This window comes from Chenopodium album, chromosome 1, assembly GCF_948465745.1.
Source record: "Chenopodium album chromosome 1, dcCheAlbu1.1, whole genome shotgun sequence".
In the NCBI taxonomy this organism is placed as follows: domain Eukaryota; kingdom Viridiplantae; phylum Streptophyta; class Magnoliopsida; order Caryophyllales; family Amaranthaceae; genus Chenopodium; species Chenopodium album.
The window spans coordinates 89,772,068-89,791,833 of NC_137834.1; the positions used below are offsets into that span (position 1 = coordinate 89,772,068).

At 36.0% G+C, this 19,766-nt stretch overlaps 3 protein-coding genes across 6 annotated transcripts; all 3 read right to left on the reverse strand.

The window, feature by feature from the left end:
• Positions 1-70: 70 nt before the first annotated feature.
• On the reverse strand, positions 71-1,993 carry LOC145562544 (uncharacterized). Its single transcript, XM_081622856.1, has 5 exons — positions 1,841-1,993; positions 1,106-1,162; positions 854-937; positions 596-762; positions 71-390 (listed from the first exon to the last, which is right to left on the reverse strand). The coding sequence occupies exons 1-5, from the start codon at positions 1,857-1,859 to the stop codon at positions 295-297; spliced, it is 423 nt and encodes a 140-aa protein (XP_081478982.1). The 5' UTR covers positions 1,860-1,993; the 3' UTR covers positions 71-294.
• Positions 1,994-3,131: 1,138 nt separating this feature from the next.
• LOC145562533 (uncharacterized) lies at positions 3,132-6,311 on the reverse strand. 2 transcript variants are annotated; one of them, XM_081622844.1, is made up of 5 exons: positions 5,881-6,311; positions 5,236-5,539; positions 4,525-4,575; positions 3,683-3,982; positions 3,132-3,197 (listed from the first exon to the last, which is right to left on the reverse strand). In XM_081622844.1, exons 1-5 carry the CDS (start codon positions 6,174-6,176, stop codon positions 3,147-3,149), a joined length of 1,002 nt encoding a protein of 333 aa, XP_081478970.1. In that variant the 5' UTR covers positions 6,177-6,311; the 3' UTR covers positions 3,132-3,146. The 2 variants fall into 2 exon arrangements, with proteins under 2 accessions (XP_081478970.1, XP_081478965.1); XM_081622839.1 differs by lacking the exon at positions 3,132-3,197 and having other exon boundaries at positions 3,398-3,982; positions 5,881-6,310.
• A 96-nt stretch (positions 6,312-6,407) lies between these two features.
• LOC145562513 (methylmalonate-semialdehyde dehydrogenase [acylating], mitochondrial-like) lies at positions 6,408-19,766 on the reverse strand. 3 transcript variants are annotated; one of them, XM_081622823.1, is made up of 20 exons: positions 19,643-19,766; positions 18,064-18,617; positions 17,031-17,098; positions 16,827-16,901; positions 16,586-16,747; positions 16,430-16,508; positions 16,150-16,304; positions 15,416-15,479; positions 13,619-13,698; positions 13,329-13,394; positions 12,478-12,528; positions 11,288-11,439; positions 11,065-11,155; positions 10,711-10,791; positions 8,987-9,064; positions 8,849-8,884; positions 8,694-8,737; positions 8,360-8,438; positions 8,168-8,255; positions 6,408-7,683 (listed from the first exon to the last, which is right to left on the reverse strand). In XM_081622823.1, exons 2-20 carry the CDS (start codon positions 18,578-18,580, stop codon positions 6,827-6,829), a joined length of 2,823 nt encoding a protein of 940 aa, XP_081478949.1. In that variant the 5' UTR covers positions 18,581-18,617; positions 19,643-19,766; the 3' UTR covers positions 6,408-6,826. The 3 variants fall into 3 exon arrangements, with proteins under 3 accessions (XP_081478949.1, XP_081478941.1, XP_081478954.1); XM_081622815.1 differs by having other exon boundaries at positions 6,408-7,686; XM_081622828.1 differs by lacking the exon at positions 10,711-10,791 and having other exon boundaries at positions 6,408-7,686.

Below are 19,766 nucleotides of genomic sequence, written 5' to 3' on the forward strand. Positions count from 1 at the left end.
TGAACACTCAAAAACACTAAAACAGTCAACTCATTGTGAATGTAAAGCCATGTACTCGTAACAAACAATATAGAAAGTTCAAAGAGACCTTTATTCAATCACAAAGCTTGGTAGCATCTGAAACATCCACCAGGCTATGAATAGGAGTCACCAATACCATAGACATCAAAGCATTTAAAAAGTGGCATAACAATAGGCATCAGCCCACCAGTACTAAATATATAAACCACCACTAAAAGTTTTGAGCTTCAATAGTCTCAAGAATTTCGTCATAAAAAACAATCCGAAGAGACTTCAAGCATTAATAGAACCAGAGTTCTTGCGGCATTCGCTCAACATATCAAGGTAGAACTGGCATCTGCTGATTTCACTCCCAAAATTGTTCAGGCACTGCACATTGAAAAATTACCAAAAATGAGATTGGCAAGCAGCCTACAATCACAACCTTGTTTACTTCATTTTTCAGCAGTTAAAAAATATTACTCCGCATCGTTGAATAGGAAATGGTCTGTCGCTAATTGATGTAGTTAGATAAAAATCCAGCTAGATTCTTTAATAATATCAAACTTCTAAGTAAAGCGAGAAAATAACATACATCTTGGAAGGCCTTGTTATGGATTCCACAAGCATCACCAATACTGTTGTTAACAGAAGCTGGAGCAGCTGCCTCATTAACAACAGTATCATGTTGGATTGTGCGAGGACCAACAATAGCATCCACAGCCCTGTGTGCAACGGCACTACCAGTTCCAAAGGCAACACCTACAGAAGCAAGAACAAGAAAACAAATAAGAAATTTGAGAATAAGCCCTTAATATTTTCATGCTACCATTCTACAAAATAACTTGCATACCCTGAGCTATAGTGGCACCGAGACCCCCAAGCATAGATCCGCCGCTGGAAGCAGGAGCAGGGGCAGGTGGAGGAGCCTGGCGAGCTGCAAATAATTAACCACAAGTGAGCAGTGCATACAAGAGAGTAAAAACTACAAATTAGCATTTCGATGCCAGCTACTACAGTTAACTTCAGTTGATTATCGCAAGTTCTACTTGAGTTATTCAAAAAGGGATAAGTAATTTGAATCCAGAGAAGAAAGCCAATGTACCTGGCTGAGGAGGGTTACGAACTGGCCGAGCAGCAGGACGAGGAGCAGATCTTCCTCCTGATTCAACAAAGAAAAACAACTAGATACTATTAAAACAAATCCAATTCAAAACACGTCACTGAACAAGAGTATCAGTCTTCGCACGAAGATATTAAACGCAGAACATCTGAGCAACAGAAATTAACCAGGTTCAATCTCAACATACACATTTCTAACGTTCAAAAAGAGTTACAGATTTATAATTGCGCAGACATTTCATTTCTACAGCTATCTTCCGCAAAGATGAGAAAACCAAATCAAAGGATACCTAATTTATAGATTAGATTACCCCCTTAAAACAGTTAAAAATTTTCACACAATCCAGCTGAGATCATAATAACCCTAATTAAGCTCATCTCATACAATTAGATTACAATTCATCAAACCCTAATAAAATCATGTCAAAACATCCAACTTCATCTGATTCTCGCCATTGACAATACAAAATTATGCCATAACGAATTACAAATTAAACTTCAACAAAATATACAAATTAATCTCAATCATCTAATATTCAGTATCAATTTCTACTTCCATTAAAGCGTTGACAAATAAGTAACAAAAAAACCCTAAAAATTTAAAATGGAATTGTACTCTAGATGAAAAATAAAAACCCTAATTCCTAAAATACGGTAAAAACATAAATAAAAATAAAGGGGAAAACAAAAGGAAAGAGGAGAGAGAAAGAGAAAGTACCACCAGAACGACGAGGCATGATTGCGATGAAGAAATGAAGCAAACGAAGAAGAAGGTTCTGGAGGAGAGGGAGAGCTTAACGTCGGCGTTTTGAGGAGTTGTGAAATGCTTTTGAAATGAGGAGAGAGAGTCTTATATAATGAGAGGGTCAGAAGTTCGCACTATTCTAATGGATTTGGGCCCAGCTTCTATATATTCAACGGCCCACTTTGGTTCTAGAATATGTCAAAGGAATAATCCGTATTTATCTTTTTCTTTCTTTCTTTCTTTTAAGTGTAGTGTCTTATTGTACAAGAAATTGGAAATTAGATGAGTTCGTTTTTTGGTTCAGATTAATCTACTTGCGTGAATCATGGCCTGAAAGCATATGCATTCATTTTTTTTAATACTACTGTATTTTTTTTTAAAGAATTAATAATTATGTTCGTAATATTCAAATTTTGAATGTGATATGATTATATCATTTTTTATGTACCTCACTTTTTTTTTTTTTTTTGGTTTGTTTGTTGTAAGGTTGAAAAAAAAGAAAAGAATTAGGACCCCCTCCTCACGAGGGCGCGATCCTAAAGCATTTGAGGTGAGAATGGGGTATAAAGCTGAACATTGAAGAGGTACAAAAAGAAATATCTAATTTGTCGATGACAAGATGGTCAACATTTGTAATCCAATTTGCTACTCTGTAGACATGCCGAATTTTCCAATGGGGAAATCTGCGAAATAAGATTTGATATCGCTATAACATGATCAATTTGCCACGAGGTCGACCAAATATCGTTCATTGCGTTGACAACGAGGAGAATGTCCCCTTCAATTTAAAGATCTTGTAATCCTTGTTGGAGGGCGAGCATAATTCCCTTAAAGCTTCAGCTACAAAGACGTTGGTGGTTCTAAGGTTGAAAGCTTGTGCTGCAATGGATTTACCGTCACTGTCTCTGATGATGACTCCTACTGCTGCTAAATTGTTTTTTACCGAATCGTCGAAGTTGAGTTTGAAAGAGTCGAGAGGAGGAGCTTCCCATGCAACTAATTGTGGGTTAGGGTGGTTTGGGTAAGAAAGATGATGGGTTTGGGATTTCTACATTAGAGACCCCGAAGTTAAAAAGAGTATCTACGAGAATGCGATAATTCCACTCTTTGAACGCAAATTGCGCTTGGTGGAAGGTTCTAGGGATGTCAAGAGTCTCATTCTTAAAAATAATAGAGTTTCGTTCTTTCCAAATACTCCATAAAAGGAAGATAACCTCTCGAAGGGAGGAGTTGTTTTTCCGAAGCGTAGATAATGTCGTTTAAGTCTGTAGGTGGAAGTTCACCGGACAATCAGCTTTGGGTTAAAGTGTGGTTCCAAATTTCTTTGGCCCTATCACAAGTAAGAAATAAGTAATTGTGAGATTCCGGATAAGCAGAACAAAAAGTACAAAGATTATTGATTAAAAGGAATAATCTTTCTTTTATAAAGGGTGTCTCTAAGTCCAAGACTATTAAGCATTATTAGACGTACTTGAATTGGTGATCAATCATTGGTGGAAGTGCCCCTATAACGAAGAGCAATAAAGCATCTTTGTATACCAAAGACCATGGCAAATCAATCAATGAAAGTAGTCATGTTGTTTAACTCGTGGATCACAATTACTGCTTCTACAATATAGTTCACTCATTTCTAACTTCTCTCTCACTTAGTTACTCTAAGCTGCGCATGTGGAACTAAGGCACCGGTCTACTAGAGACTTGCATCTGAAATCAAGTCTGGGCAACCTCTAACTCAGATTGTAGCATAAACATAAATATTCCACCTGCCACTGCGACATTAAGAGACTCAAAATTATCAGCCATTGGTATACTTACCAGTTCACAGAATTCCCTTGCTCTCTCCGTAAGACCACTACCCTCGCTGCCTAGAACTAAACATAATGGCGTATCAGCCAGAGAATGTGCAAGCCTTTGGGACAACTTATGAACAGGCTTAGATCCATTGCTACTGGCAGGGTGACCAGCAAACATCTTCACTTGAACTTCATTGCTAAAAGCTTCAAGATGTGCCCAATTTCCCGAAACTAGGGGAAGCTGAAACGGAGCACCTCTGCTAGCCCTGAATGCCTTCTCATTGAAAGGATCACAGCATCCAGGAAGCAGGAAAACACCATTCTGCAGGAAACACCATTCTGTTAAACATGAAAACAAATATTTACATATGTTCTTCTATAGGTTGATAACTAAATGCTGTAGTTCCTTTTTTCCTGTTTAAAATAGAAGAAGAAGTACAAAAGTTTCTATAGTATTTCAGTCCCAAATCTACAATTTAATTAAAGAATAAGAAACTTAATACTGCACATATGTTCAGGTAAGCTGGAAATCTTAAAATGAAAAAAGCGGGTTGGTTTTTCAATTGCATTTTCATTACTTTGGCATGACCAACTATGAAAACTATTCATGACCAGCTACATGCTACATCTATAAAGTGTGAAGCAGACGTTGCTAATTACATGCACTGTGAAATTATAAAACAGGGTTGATAATAGGTAAACTGGAAATCTATATTCACAATTTTTGCAGTACTTGAAACAGATAAACTGGAAATTTATATAATATTCACAATTTTTATTTATTCTTCTTTACAACAATTAAACCTTTGGCAACCACACATAAGAGGTAAAGTTAGAAGCACATAATGATGTATAGTCACTTACCCATTTGAATGCCAGGGCCGATCTAAGCAATGTACCAAGGTTCCCTGGATCCTGCATCAACCATCAAGTTACAGAAGTTAAGACCAGGTAGTCAAACAGTGAAAACTGCACATTACACTTGATAGATTGAATGGTAATACCAAGAAAAGGCACCACGTAGGAAAACTTAAGTATACACACCAAGCCAGACACACTATTATATAGATCATCCATTGATTTACTAAGGTAAAAGTTTGATAGATTTGAAATGGCAGAAATATAAAGAAACACAAAAAAAAAAAAAAAAAAAAACAGCGAAATCTCAATCCATTATCGCAGTACTTGAAACAGGGTTGATAGTAGGTTGCTCTCATTCTTATACCATAGGCACATCAAGAAACTCTAAAAATTGAACTACTAGTATATATTTTTACACCAAATATATACATTAACTGGCTCACCAAAATCCCAGTTCTTGAGTAATTTATTTTGACATATGACAGTTTTGAAACTTAAAAGACAGTTTTGAAACTTAAAAGACAGTTTAATTCTTGATGAATGATTCTAGCAGATAGTAAAAATTATCTAATGATTAAACCAGGACAAAAAAAAAATGTGGTGGAATTTAACACATTTCATTATTGGAGGAGGATGTAGAAATTTCAAAGGCTCCATGTGCAACAAAAAGTTACCCTAGTAAACAAACTAAGAGAGCAAGCACCAAATCAAAACCTGAATCCCTTCAAGGACTAGAATTCGATGAGTACCGGCACAACGAAACCATCTTGTACAATCCACCTCGAGACGATCATCACTCAAATCCGTAAAACAATTAGGCATCTTCATGAGAGCTATAACTTCAATTGATTCAGTTGACTGAACCCCAGAAAGCTTTTTCATCACCAAAGAGCTCACATACACTCTCTCTCCAGGCACATCACATAATCCTTCAGGAATTTCAGCTTTATCAAGCACAAATAGACATTCTACTGCCATTTTTTGCTCTTGTTTCAACTTATGAAACTCATGAATTTCCCTGTGTACAAATAATTTGCAAAATTCCCACAAAATTCAGGACACTAAATTGGTCTAATTTGAACAAATTAGCATTGCATTTATCATTCAAATTAAGAACAAAATTGGATAGAATCAGAATTAGTGATTTCCCATTTCAAAACTTGCAAATTTCAGGTCAATTTCAACAAAACACAAATTATACCAAACTTAATAAAATTTAAAATTAGAAATACCCATTTCATAATTTCAAATTCCAGGTCAAATTTAATCAAACCCAGATTAAAAAAAAAAACCACGATTTACACAGAATTACAACCCTAAAATACAGAGGAAATTGAAAATTGATGGAAGAAAAATGACCTGATAAGGGTAGTGCCAACGACAAGCACAGAACCATGAGAGTGACGATAAGAAGAACTCTGACGGAGCTTTACGCAATGCTTCACAAATGGGTTTGAAGTGCTGGTGATTGATTTTGCAGTTGGTGGTGAACGAGTTGACTCAGTGAGTAAGCAATTGCTGCCATTTTTAAGATTGTGACAAGCTTTTATTCTCTGTATTCTTGTCTGGTAATTTGATGTTTTTATATTAGGGGCAACTTTTGCTACTTGAAGTTTGTAGGAAGTGGAATACCAGTTTGAGCTTGTGCATTGCATCTTACCAAATCACTAAATTCTGACTTTTCTCTCTCTTTCTCCAGGAGAATTGACTGTTTTAGTCACTCAGTTTCTAACAACACTTGCATAATGCAAATAAAATGGTAGAGGCGTATGTACGATCAAATAACATGGTTTGGCGAAATGTAAGCTCTTTAAAATATCAATGGAAAATTGAATGTCACTTTGCTTTAATTGAATCAATACAAAAATAACCGAACTTAACTTATTTGTATACGACTGCCATAAACAAAAACTAAAAACTAATTAGTATACGGAGTACATAGAGATTGATATATTTGGTTGATAGAAAAATGTTTCAATGAGAAAATGAGTCGATGATCATATTTTCATATCTCACCTGTTTTCTTCTAAGATAAAAACCACAAGAGTGGGTACCATTACTCAAATCAAAACAAGGTTATATAACATACAGTTATGGTGTGTTTGGACAGCAATGGTGGGAGACTGGGACTCTAGGAGATGGCAACATGATAATCAGCGTTTAATAAATGTTACCAAAGCGCAGTCCTCTCCCTTTCACCCAAGAAGGACGTTCAATTTCTGTGAATAACTTGGTTAAGAATCAACAATAAAATCTAATGTCAAGTCTCCTGTTCTACACAATCTATGAAGCTGAATGCCTAATGCTAAAAGTTTGTTCTTTCACAAGAGGGCAATACCGATGATGGGGCTTGGTCATGACTAGTATCCCCAACCACAGGGTTTAGATCACAAGCCCTTTGGGGCATTGTAGGCATATATGACAACCTCTGATTTGCTGGTTCAATCATCACACTCTCTATTGTACGTAATACCGATGATGGTGCTTGGTCATGAGTCTCATGACTAGTATCCCCAACCATAGGGTGACCACAAGCCCTTGGGGGCATTGCAGGCATATGTGACAACCTCGGAGTTGGTTCAATCTTCACACTCATTGTAGGTACAGACATTTGCTCAGAAATTGTAGCTGCAGCTGTATAAGCTCTTTCAGATTCATAAATAAGTCCCATCTCATGCGATACCATTGACATGTAACTACTCTCAGAAGTAACAAGCAACTGTGGGTCTAGATTATTCCTTTGAGACTCCATTGACAAATTTCCTCTCTCTGCACTTAGATCCATGGAAAGATTGTCGAGGCCCTGAGTTGTGGAGGGATACACCTCAGTGAATGTAGATGTTTGAGGTATATTCACTCCGGATGTGCTAGCAAATGACATTGATGTTGCAGTGCAGGACAGGTCATTTTGAATGGAAGGTCCATTTACTGGCCTTTTCAGATCTGTAATTTCTCGTGATGATTTTGGGACTGAATCCGAGGGTTCATGGCTGAAAGAATCTGTATCTGATGATGAAGACACGGTCACTGGAAGGTCAGCTTGATTTGATGCTCCCTCCTCAGATGTCAAGGTTTTGCTTGATAAGATTCCTTTGGAGGTTAGGTCCCTCCATTGTTGTGCAACTATCTTCACCTGTGTATAGAAATGAATACCTGCTTTCCCTACTTTTTTTTTTATTAAAGTTGAAACAAAAACAAAAAATGAATCAGTTATGTAGTCTGAGAGCAGCCTAAGGAGCTTAGCATACAAAAACATAGATTTTCCTTTACTCGACAAGAAGTCGATTGGGTTTTTTAAGGGGTGAAAAGTATTATTATTAGGTTGTTTATTACAGTGGTTGAAAATATTTTCCTCGTGTAAGGAATGCAATATATTCCTCCATAGCCTCACCTTTCTCTTCTCTCTTCCATCCTCTCCCCCTCAGTTTCTTTTTTCCTTTTTCTAAGGAAATGTACTTTGAAACCAAAACTTCCGTAGAAAAGAAATTTCAGTTTAAACTGTTACCTATGACCCAAACACAAACTTAGTTATATATACTAGTGCATTCACATCAGGTGTAAGGGATGGGGGTAGAAGAGTGCGGTGTAAATACAAGGGGGAAAGAGAGTATGGGGAAAGGGTTAAGGAAAAAAGACAGATAGAGACCATGAAAATTGATATTGCCTGCATAGGATTCTGTTGATCCAGCTGAAGAATTTGTCAATGGAAACGGAACAGGAACATTGATCCCAATCTGAGTCAATCATAGAGCATTGTAGCAGGTAAATTTGGCAATGGCCAAGAAACATGAACATTAAGCAGGCCGATTTTGGTTTCACAAATAAGACAGGAGCTTACCAACCCTACTTCAACAATATTCTGAAACTTCCTTGCCGCAATGCCAGATGTAGTAAAAATAGATGCTCCATTCCCAAACCTAAACGAGGCAAACAATACTTTGGATGAAGAGCTTTAACAATATACTGAGCTATATCTTTAAAAGTTTCTACCTCAGAGCCTCCATCAAGATGCAATCATCAGATAACTACTTTGAATGACTAGGTATCAAATATAAATCCAGACATAAAGCAAACCATCTTCAATAAAAGCTGGATAAACCAAATAGTGAAACTAAACTGGAAAACCCAAACTTCAACAAAAGCTGATAATGCAAAAGAGAGCTGAGAAGTACTTGTGCCGGTTGATGATGGCTACGGCATCTTCTAAACTGTGGACCTGCATTCAAACAAATTTGAAATGCCACAAAGAAAAGGTAATACCCTTATTACTCCATAGCAGGTGGAAAAATTGAAAGAGAAGAAAAATTTTTAAGTCACCAAATGTTACCTGTGTACATAGCAATACTGGTCCAAAAATATCTTCCTGGAAATGAAAAAATTGAATACTATTATACAAAAGAAAATCCAAATAGCAATTCTTAATTTAACACAATTAGCATAGAGGAGGGTGCAATGATACAGGCACCTTAAAACACTCCATACTAGTTGTGACGTCACTCAAGATAGTCGGGCCAACAAAATTTCCACCCTCATATCCTGGAACCTGGGAACAACCAAAAAATTTACAATTCTTCAGAAAGACTGTAAACACTATACAGTGATCCCGATAAAGATTAGTAACAGTTAGATGTAAGCATGTGATTCATTAAAAGCAATTGTACACCCAAGATATATGCAGCATATTCCCTCAACTCAAATTGACACTCATCAATACAGGACAGCTTCAGGAATCAACAATGAACTCAGTCACCGAATGGAAATGGAGCACAAGGAGGAGCAGAAATGAGGTAGAATAATTATTGTAGTTGGTTAACGATAAAATAAAATCAGCAGATGTTCACTGAGGCATGCTTCAGAGCAGTACATGTACAACACCAACCTATCCCCCAGTTAACCGAGTCAAAGATAAGCACACAACTGCAAATTGAGATTTCATTGTTTCCATATCTAGTATATGAAAGCAGATAATGAGAATAGATGTTGGCATTTATGTGATCGATCTTGATGAAGGTAAATGAAAGCGCTACACTACAGGGAGAAAGGGGGGCAAGAAAGAAAAGAGAGTTACACTAGAAAGTAAAACTACTAAGATCTTGATGAGAGTAGTTTGAATATAGAGACTATGCAAACATCTTTTCAAGCAGCCAATTCTTAAATCACTGAGGAAAGAATTCACAAATGTCCCTATTCCCTGAAAATCCAAAATTCTTTTGGATTAACATATGTGCAGATTCAAATGAAAGGTACCAAGACCATAAAGTATCCACAACAAATTCATGCCAGGCTGCAAGCATATGCATATTTTCCCTCCATTTTCTTCATTGTTGTTATTCGGTTATTCCAAGGTTAGGGATTTTGGGAAAGAATAGAGTGGTTGTGGCAGAAAAGGTTGTTTTACCTGATTTGATAATATCATCCATTAAAGCGACTTGCCACATCCATTCAAAGTCCAAACACATACTTTGTTTACGTTTTTTCGACTCTAAGTAGCCAATACTTACCAACATGAGACTTATTACGGTAGAGACTGCCTTGAAGTACTTAATCCATTTATTTACACAACAGAACTTTATATTTCAAAGATGAAGATGCAAGCTAGAATATTATTAGCCCAAAACTAGGGATGGCAATTTAATCCGAGTTCGATTCGAATCCGATCCGATCCGAAGGAAAAAATCCGATTCGAATCCGTTTAAAATTAGTTCGAGTACGAATCCGATAAAATAGATCCGAATCCGAATAGGAAGTGGATCGGACTTGGACCCTACGCAAAGTCCGACGGAGTCCGATCCGAGTCCGAATCCGAGAGTATAAGCATATGCTCTATAAATTGGGACAATTCTTTGCTTGTTTTGTAGCATAATTTTGTTATGTAACTTAGTTTATAATTTAAATATGTTATGTTTATACTTTAATTGGTATGACAATACAAGCAATTATAGGTATATGACATTACAAAAAATAAAATAAAAATATTCGGATCATTTCGGAGGTCCGTATAAGCGGACCGGATTCGGATCCGAAAATTACGAGTCGGATCGGATTCGGACTCGGATTTTTCCAATTCGGACTCGGATTCGGATCCGAGTCCAAGGTCCGTTTACTAAACGGATCGGATTCGGATTTAGCCACATCCGACCCAAATCCGATCCGTTGCCATTCCTACCCAAAACAATATGGGGACAGTACCATGATGTCCCTTCCATCAAGAATAAGTCTAGCGCCACTTTCAACAGCAGTTTGTACTGATCTACATATTCCATCCTTCACCTGCAACATTACACAAGCACATTGGTCTGACAGGGGTGACAGGAGGATAGAATAAAGTTAATAAAAGTGAAGTGTATATATATATATATATATATATATATATATATATATATATATATATATATATATATATCATACAGTAAAATTTGTATACATCAGAATAGTGAGGTTAAACACCAAAAAAAAGACAAGTTGATTAAATGTGACAAATATCAACTTATATAGAGGAAGTCAAACCACAGGTAAACATGCACAACAAGTACTTGTTCGTACCTCCTTGCTGAGTACTGGACCCACATCTGCTCCTGTATCTGTTCCTCCAGATACTGTTAGGGTTTTAGCACGTTTGACAAGTTCTTTCTCCCTGAAATGTTCCAGCAATCCTGCATCAGTATGTCATGTTTTGGCTCAAGAATGTTATGCCATTGGCCTAACTAGATATATCATATATGCTACGAACAAAGATAAAAAAAACAAAATATTAATGCTTCAAAACCATGGTGTAGCGTTTCCAACAAAAATCACTGAGCTGAGTGACATGTAGGGATCTCCTGCAGCAACAAATCCAGAAGCAACCAAAGCATCAAGCGTAGCATCCATGCATGCATCAGGCATGACAACAGCCTGATTTTTGGACCCTGAATTGACCTACATAAAGATGGGAAAACAGTAGAAAGAAGAGTCAAGATTCTATAACAATTCACAAGCACATTATAAGATCTCTGCCTTCAGAACTGCAGAGAGCACACTATATTCAATTTAAATAATAAATTATAATTTTTTTATTTAACCATAAACCCGAGAATTTATGAAGTCTTACCCAAACTAGTCAATACTAACTTCGAGGTTGTTGCCTTATGGCTCACAATATAACATTTTCAAAGATAAAGGAATGTAAGAAAAAGAAGACAAGTATAAAGTCCAATGTTTAAAATATTACTAATAATAGAGTATGCCCAGCACTAGTTTTAGGAGTTGTGCTTGTATAAATTAGATGGTGATATAACTCATACAAGTGTCAATCATTTAATCAACCCAATTTTTTTGAACAAAATGCAGTGTCAGGATAAAAGCTAGAGGTTTGGATAATGTTTGTGGAAGTCTAATAAGATCCATTTTCAGTGGTTAGCAGAAGAGATAATTTCCATCCGAACTATGCTTTATCCAATTTCATAGCATTTTATTCTGTCCATTATTCAGATCATTTTATGTAAATCTGCAGTCAACAGTTGCCATGAAATTTCTGAGCATCTTTCTTTAATTAATTAGATAGACAGTCAAGATACTTCCTTCATTGCAAAATACTCACCCAAATTTGCCATTTTAATTTATTGCACAATACTCATCCTGTTTTATTTTTTATTTTTTAAACACATGGCCCACCTTGTACTCCCTCAATAAATGTGCCCAAACCAAATGAGTGAGAATTTTAAATCAAAGGGAGTGATACACAACATCCAATTTCTAACAAGTTACAAATCAATAAACCACTACACAAACAAATTAAGTTACCAGATATGTCCTGGACCAAGAAAACTGGCCATCTTAGATTCAGTAATCAGTAACACAGAGGTTAATCTTATGAAGTACTTCGTATATTGTTATTTATATGACACATTTCAACAGTAAAATGATGAGTGGACAAGTACAAAAATAACTTGCTAAGATATAGGTTGAAATTTTTACCTCAACACGTTTCCCTCTGACAGTTGCTTTAGCATATATGTCCATACAATCCTAAGACAAAAGATAATTATAAAGAAAAGAGTAGTAAATAAACATGTAATACGTGTACTGAATGAGTAGCAGAAGCAGAATGAACATTAGACAGAAGTCATAGAGGTTGTAACAATAAGAGTCTACAGAAGCATAGAAGCTAGTCGCAACTTAAATGCAGTCAAGCCCAGCCAGGGATTCCAATAATATGTGCATGTCAGGATGTGTTTCTGTATTTTCTGCCAGCCGTTAGTATAGTACAATTATATGCTATGATTGTGTAGTAGCTGTCTTTATATATTTTAGGAAGATTTCTAAGACTGCTAACTGTCTTTCCTCTGATTGGTTGTAAGACGTTTGACTTCTGTATAAAGCCTAACACTGTTCTTTGATTACACAAATGGATTAAGACTTCGGACTCATTATTCAAATTAGGAAGAGCTAACAATACAACCGTTTGGACAATTAATACTTCTAGCAGAATTTATTTGATCACAAGTCACAAAAGTCACAGTCATCACAAACACACACACCAAATAAAAACCTTCTGGAGTTCTGGCCAATGATTCATAAAACCACATATTCCAACTCATAATTTCCCATCATCTAACATTAAAAGGAAGAATAACAACCTATGATATCTCTAGGGAAGAACAGAATATCTTGTTGCATGTCACAAAGAGGTCAGTGAATAGATACAGGCACTTCAAAGCTGAAAAAACTAATGTTGAATTATAACATCTTATCAGAATTTGCTGATATTCTGAGAAACTTGAAACAACCAATGAAGTCATTACTCAAACATTAAGGAAATAAATTACCTTATAGGCGCCAACACATGATATGGCTTTTATATCGTCATCATCACATACATAATTAACGATGTCCTGTTCAAGTAATTTTTCATCAAGTAATTGGGTTAGTTTAAAGAACCCAAATCAGGAAATCAAAATATGTAATAAAAGGAAATATAAATAACTAGGGCACACATAAACGAAATAGTTATCATGATGACCTTTATTGGCATCACAACCTGCAGAGAGAGAGAGAGAGGGGGGGGGGGGGGGGGGGAGGGAGAGAGAGAGAGGGGGGGAGGGAGGGGGGAGCTTACATTGCCTCCATGAACAATATTTAAGACTCCATTAGGAAAGCCTGCCTCTATGGCCAATGCTGCAAGCTTCATTGAAGCACCTAGGATAAAACAAAATGCAAGAATGTATCTAACAGTAGTCTATGACTGGGATTACAGACAATACCAAGCATCCAATGATAATATTTATCTGCCACCTTATAATAGTAAACTAACAGTAAATTTGTAGTGAAGAAAGGTGTGGATAGATCAAGATGATAGAAAATGTAGATAGAAGGGTATTCTGGAAACAGAGAGTAAACATGCACTCAAAAGGTGAGCAAAAGAATTTTTTCATACAATCTATAAGGATTATAACACCAAATTACCCAAAGGAGGAAAGACCTCCCCAAAAATGTCCATTATAATATCCTAGAGTGCCATAAATACGTTTCAAGTATTGGCATGTACCTGTTGAGAACTCAAGTGAAGCACTTGGCCGTAGTCTCAATTTTTTTTGTCACTCTTTGTTGCAGTGCCCCAACCTTGATTGTTGCCTCTCACATTCAGCATTCCAGTACTAAAAGTCAAAGCCATGCCCAAATGAGCTCATCAATTCCTAAATTTCTAGTATAGCCACAAATAAAATGAAGCATCCCTATCATCGAAATTAGTAGCTTATGACCAAAACTTGCTCCATGGTCCCTTTGCACTGTAAAGTAAGCTCGCCTTGAGCCACCAGCAAATACTTTCCAATGAATTCAATATGTTTCCACAATGTTGTGGTGACTTTATGTATCTTCTGGAATCCTCAGATATTTAAGCTATCTCAAGCAGTCCTTCTAAAGTACATCTCTCTACCAATCCTAACTCACCAAAACCTTTACTGATCACAATAGTCGCAAAAGAAATCTCATATCTCTTAACACAATTACTGAGATTGTAAGCATTACTCTAAACTTATACTAACATTTTCAGCCTTGGAAATCTTTTCATCTTTCATCCACCAAAACAATGTCATCAGCAAACAGGACACGCTGAAATCATCCAGTATCATCCTGGTGACTACCAAGTCATCCAAGATTTTTGCATAAAGTGGCAGGCTCACCCTTAATGGAACTCAAAAGCCAAATCAATAGGGTAGCTCTACATCCCCTCCTTGACCTCTCCTCACCTAATGATAACTTAATCTCCTTCTTGAATATCCTTGAGGACTCATAATAACAGACAAATACACCCACTCCCTTGTTTTTTTCAAATTATTCTATATCTAAACTTGTATTATCTTAACTTACTTTCACTATTGAACTTATCTTTTTTGCTTCATCTGAAACAATTTTGGCTGAATTATCTGAACTTCTTTTGCTACAAAATAATTTAAAATAAGATAATATAAATTGACCCTAAGAAGCTAATGGAAGCATCTTTAGAAACCATAGGATATACAATATTCATTATAAATTGAATCATATGCTCCACTTTAATAACCCTGAATTTAGTATCACATCGTTCGCAGTTAGGTGTATAAAGCAAAGCATCTTAAGAGCTTATGATAGATTTACAACTCATCAAGTTTCAAAAGCCCAAAAGAATATACATGATGTCAGTAGTAAAAGAGATCCATTATTTCATTAAGTAGTTCTGTGTATGTCCAGGATTTTTGAGAGGCAATAATCTCACAACCATAACAGTACACTTAAATATCATCATCAGAAACAGCTTTTTGCCAATTTCCTACTCTGCTGGATATATAGCACAAATCTATAAGCTTTCTATCCAAAACACTTGAATTTCAAAAATATTACAATGTAATAACAATGCAGAAGAGCAACAAATCACCTGGATTTTTCTCAGATGGCTTTAGGACAAATGTATTCCCACATGTAACTGCAACTAAGAACATCTGCCAAAAAAACCTACATGGCTCAAGAAAAATCTCAACATTTCGACATGATAACAAAACTCGTTGCATGTTGGATTAATATTTACATGGTGAAGTGAGAGGTTTTGCAGGATCAGATAAGGAGCTGAGAAGAGTAATATTGGGATAAAGGTCAATAAGTTTTTTATATGATATCATCATAAGATTCGTAGTTAAAAAAAGATATGAAAAAAAAGGGAATAAAATGTTCAAATAACCAAGCTTTAAGTTTAAGGATGTTAGGTATCCGTAATTCTATAGCAATTAACTAATCAAAAAGCACAATTAAGGTAAACTAAATGGTTACTATTTGCAAAAGCGCATCCTTTGAGGGGGAAGTGATGTCTGCGAGCTCAAGAGTCAGCACTCAACATTTCTAAAATTTTAAATGTTTTTGCTAGCTTGATACAAAATAGAGGATTCATGTTCCTTGAATTGTGATTATTGAGTTATTATAATTTCATAACAGATGGATGCTCTCCTCAACATCTGCTGTCTATATCTGTAAAGAATAAAGTCTATCCTAATATAACACATCTTAGTGAAAATCAGTTTCACAAAGTGTATCCAAGTAGCTAGATTGATGCTTACCCAATTATTCATCACAGACAAGCAACTAATGCAAGAAGAATATAAAATACTGAAAACATACCCGCAAGGGGACCATAGAGGAGAAGTTAGAATTGCATATCCCAGCACAAACACCTAGAGGTTCCCTGATGGAGTACATATCAGTCGCATTAGAAGCATTAGCCATAAACTCCCCCCATTGTACAGTTGTAATCTCACAAGCATGTTCAAGCACCTCTAGAAGAATATATATATATATAAAAAAAAATTAAAAAAAAAAAAAAAAAAAAAACAACAACACAAAGATTAGCTGTTCTGAGTTGTGATTCTTTTCTTTCAAGCAACAAAATAACAATCTTTACCTAACCAATGGAGGATATCAGCATGAGCACTCTTTGTTGTCTTCCCCTGTTCAGTGTTGATAATCAAGGCAAGCTTCTCCTGGAAAAGAAGCTTTATAATTAATACTAAATATCAAATAAAAATAAAAGGCGAACATACAAATTTTGCACCCTCACTTTGTCTCTGTGTATGAGCTCTTGGAGTTTCATCATAATACGCTGTCGAGTGAAAACAGGTATATTCTTCCACAAAGGAAAAGCTTCTTTTGCTGAAAAAACAGCAGCTTTAAACTCTTCAAATGTCGTTGAAGGCACTTGAGACACAACCTCTTGAGTTGCCTGCTTGAAGATGCACAATTAGTCACCATGACTGGCTACAAGAAACTGAAGGCAACACGAGCAGAAAATGTACACTCACAGGATTGATAACATCAACAAAGACAACTCCTTGTGATTCCACAAATTTTCCACCAATTAAATTGGATACCTTCATCTGCAAATGTTGGAGTAGAAAATGCTTTCTGTAAGATACACTTTGTTTTAGCAGTTGCTTGTGGAAACTATGACCATTTACAAGCTTATAAGCACACACAGTAGCATATATTTTATGGTGAGACCTTACTTGCTCCACATTGTCGCTGGAAGTGCCTACAGAAGATGCATTAGGCCTCCATGACTTAAAACTTCTTTCTGTTCCAAAAAAATAATAAGGTAAGATTCATAGGAGTCTTTGCTTCAACAAGCCTGAATTATGCTGCTATGATTTGCCTATGAATCACATTGTAAATCAGATAGCTGATCTTTCATTCAAACAAATGCACCAACAAACCTTCCTTCACCACACCCCTTCAAAAAAAATTGCCAAAGACAAAAGGCATCATCACAAAAATATTTCACATTGTCGGCAGTAAAATCAAGGACAAATAGTAGTGATGTTGTCATGCCTAAGTCAAACCGTCCATTCTAATTACCATACAACAAAGCACTATCATCTACTCATATTATCACTTAAATAATAAAATTGTTAGCAAATTACCAATACCACGTGGGTGCTTAATCACATAAGCTTGTGCCTTTTCACTTCAATGATAGCACATGAGCTTGTGCTTTTTCACTTCAATGATAAGCATAATTGTATAACTAACAACATTAACTCATAGTACCTACACTAAAAATAAAAGTTTCTTGATATAGGTATGCTTCAGAGGTTAACATCTCAAATGCATAAATGAGCATGCTTAATGCAATGTCTTCACCCCAAAATTCTTGCAGATTTCCTTCACTTTATGCGCCCTCATTCTTAACACTGTTTCCTAATATATATTATTGTAAAACTATGAAGCACTATACAGTAGTTGATAATGTTAATGTCGTAATACAATAATAAGCACAAAGTATAGAAGACACTTAAAAGCCAAAACCTTTCAGTCCACTAGGATAACAACAAAATACCCCCAACAGACTCATATTTTCAGACATTGGACACTTGTAAAAATTAAGCATAAGTATTAGATAGCTCAAAATAATTTAACATGCAGGTTATCAACTTATATTCAGCCATAAAAGTCAAGCCCAGGAGAGCTACCAAGTGCAAGGTGCATTTGACATAACTACCAACAAAACATAGATATCAATGAGAAAATATCGCGTAGAACCTGAGAAATTTCCTTCACGAATTTTAGTTTTGAGATTGTACAAATGCCTTGGGGTGGACTGAAGTTGTGGATTACTTTGCTTCAGAGTCTCAAGCACTTGGCGTGGTTTTATACCTGCCTCAATCATTTCCTTAACTTGCCTAGCCTCTTCTTCATTGAAGCGACGACTAAATCTATGCTCTGACATATCCTTTAAGGGTTCATGGTTGTGTTCTCCGTTTCTAATCTTAAGCACCCAAACATCCTCTTCTTTTTTACCGATGATCTCAAAAGGGCAGTTTATGAGGCGTGAGTTTTCCTTTCTCTTGCGCTTAGGAGCCTCAGACTTGTGTCTATTGCGACGACCTCCTCCTCTATCACAGCCAAGGACAACATTGATGTCTCTTTTAGACTTCCTGATAGTCAACACATAACCCTGGCTCACACCAAAATCACGAACATATGTAATAAGTTCCTCTCTATCTTTGAAGGTTCGAGGTGGAGGAGGGCACATCACATTTGGCTGAACGCTCTCCATGGCTCTTTACATGGATGATTAAGATTTATGCAAAATTCTGCAAACATAGGCATATATCAAAAGGAAGTTTTTCCCATTGCAGCATTCACAAAGTCATATAAGTCTACAACTCCAGCACATCATTAGAGAAATTATAGTAAAAAAAATAGTCAACAAGCAAAGTCAACTTCATTCCTGAGTCATAGGCAGAGGGCCAACAATTAAGTTGGGCTTAAATTTAATAGATTTTAAAACTAATTTATTCGAAAAAACATTATAATGTGGGATTGTAGGATCTTGTTAAATTTTTCTCGATGTGTATTTCCAAATATTTTATAATCAATACACGAAAATAAGTTCATTGTTTTGGTGTGATCTAGACTGAATCCTTTTTGTTCCGGTTTGATTCTAACAAGAATAAATTCTTTAGGAGCAGAGAACATAACTAAAATGTTCCTTCCACAACCAAAATAAAAGCTGGTCATGAAATGCTATGATCAGGGCTACTGGACTAGTGATTGCCCTTCATTATGTCCCCCCACCTCCCCGCCTCGCCCCCGCTCCCGAAAAAAACAATTGTGTGGCTAGCTAGAAAGTACCATGTACCACTTCATTGTCTCCATTACAAGGTTCCAAGAGGGCAACCCCATTAAGCATATCAGAAAGTTCAAAAGTCGCCCACACACCCACAAGGCCACAATTTATGATAATGATGATAATAAACTAATAATACAATTGATTGTGATAATATGTATTACATTCTCACAAAAATCATAACATTTACTACCCAGAATGTAATTACAATGATCAATCAAGCAAACAAATGCGCATCAATATTACATTTCTACTGTGTGTAAATAAGCAATACCACAGAATAAAGATTCTAACTTTTAATAAATCAATTCGAATTGGAAATGGCAATTGAAGAATTTCCCAGCAGAAAATCGTAACATCAAATATGAAGAACACAAAAGCCCTCAATTAAGAATATTAAATGTATCAAATTCATGTGTTAAAACTATAATTCTGACGCAAATATTAATGGTTTTGCACTCCAATTGTAACGAAGATTGAAGTTATTACCTGATGATCAGAAATTAGTCATACAAAAGACTGATAATGGGGGACAGAGAATAGAGAGGGCAATTTGGATGTTGAGGAAGAATGAACTGACTTGTGAGACTTTTTTTTTTTCTTTTTCTTTTTC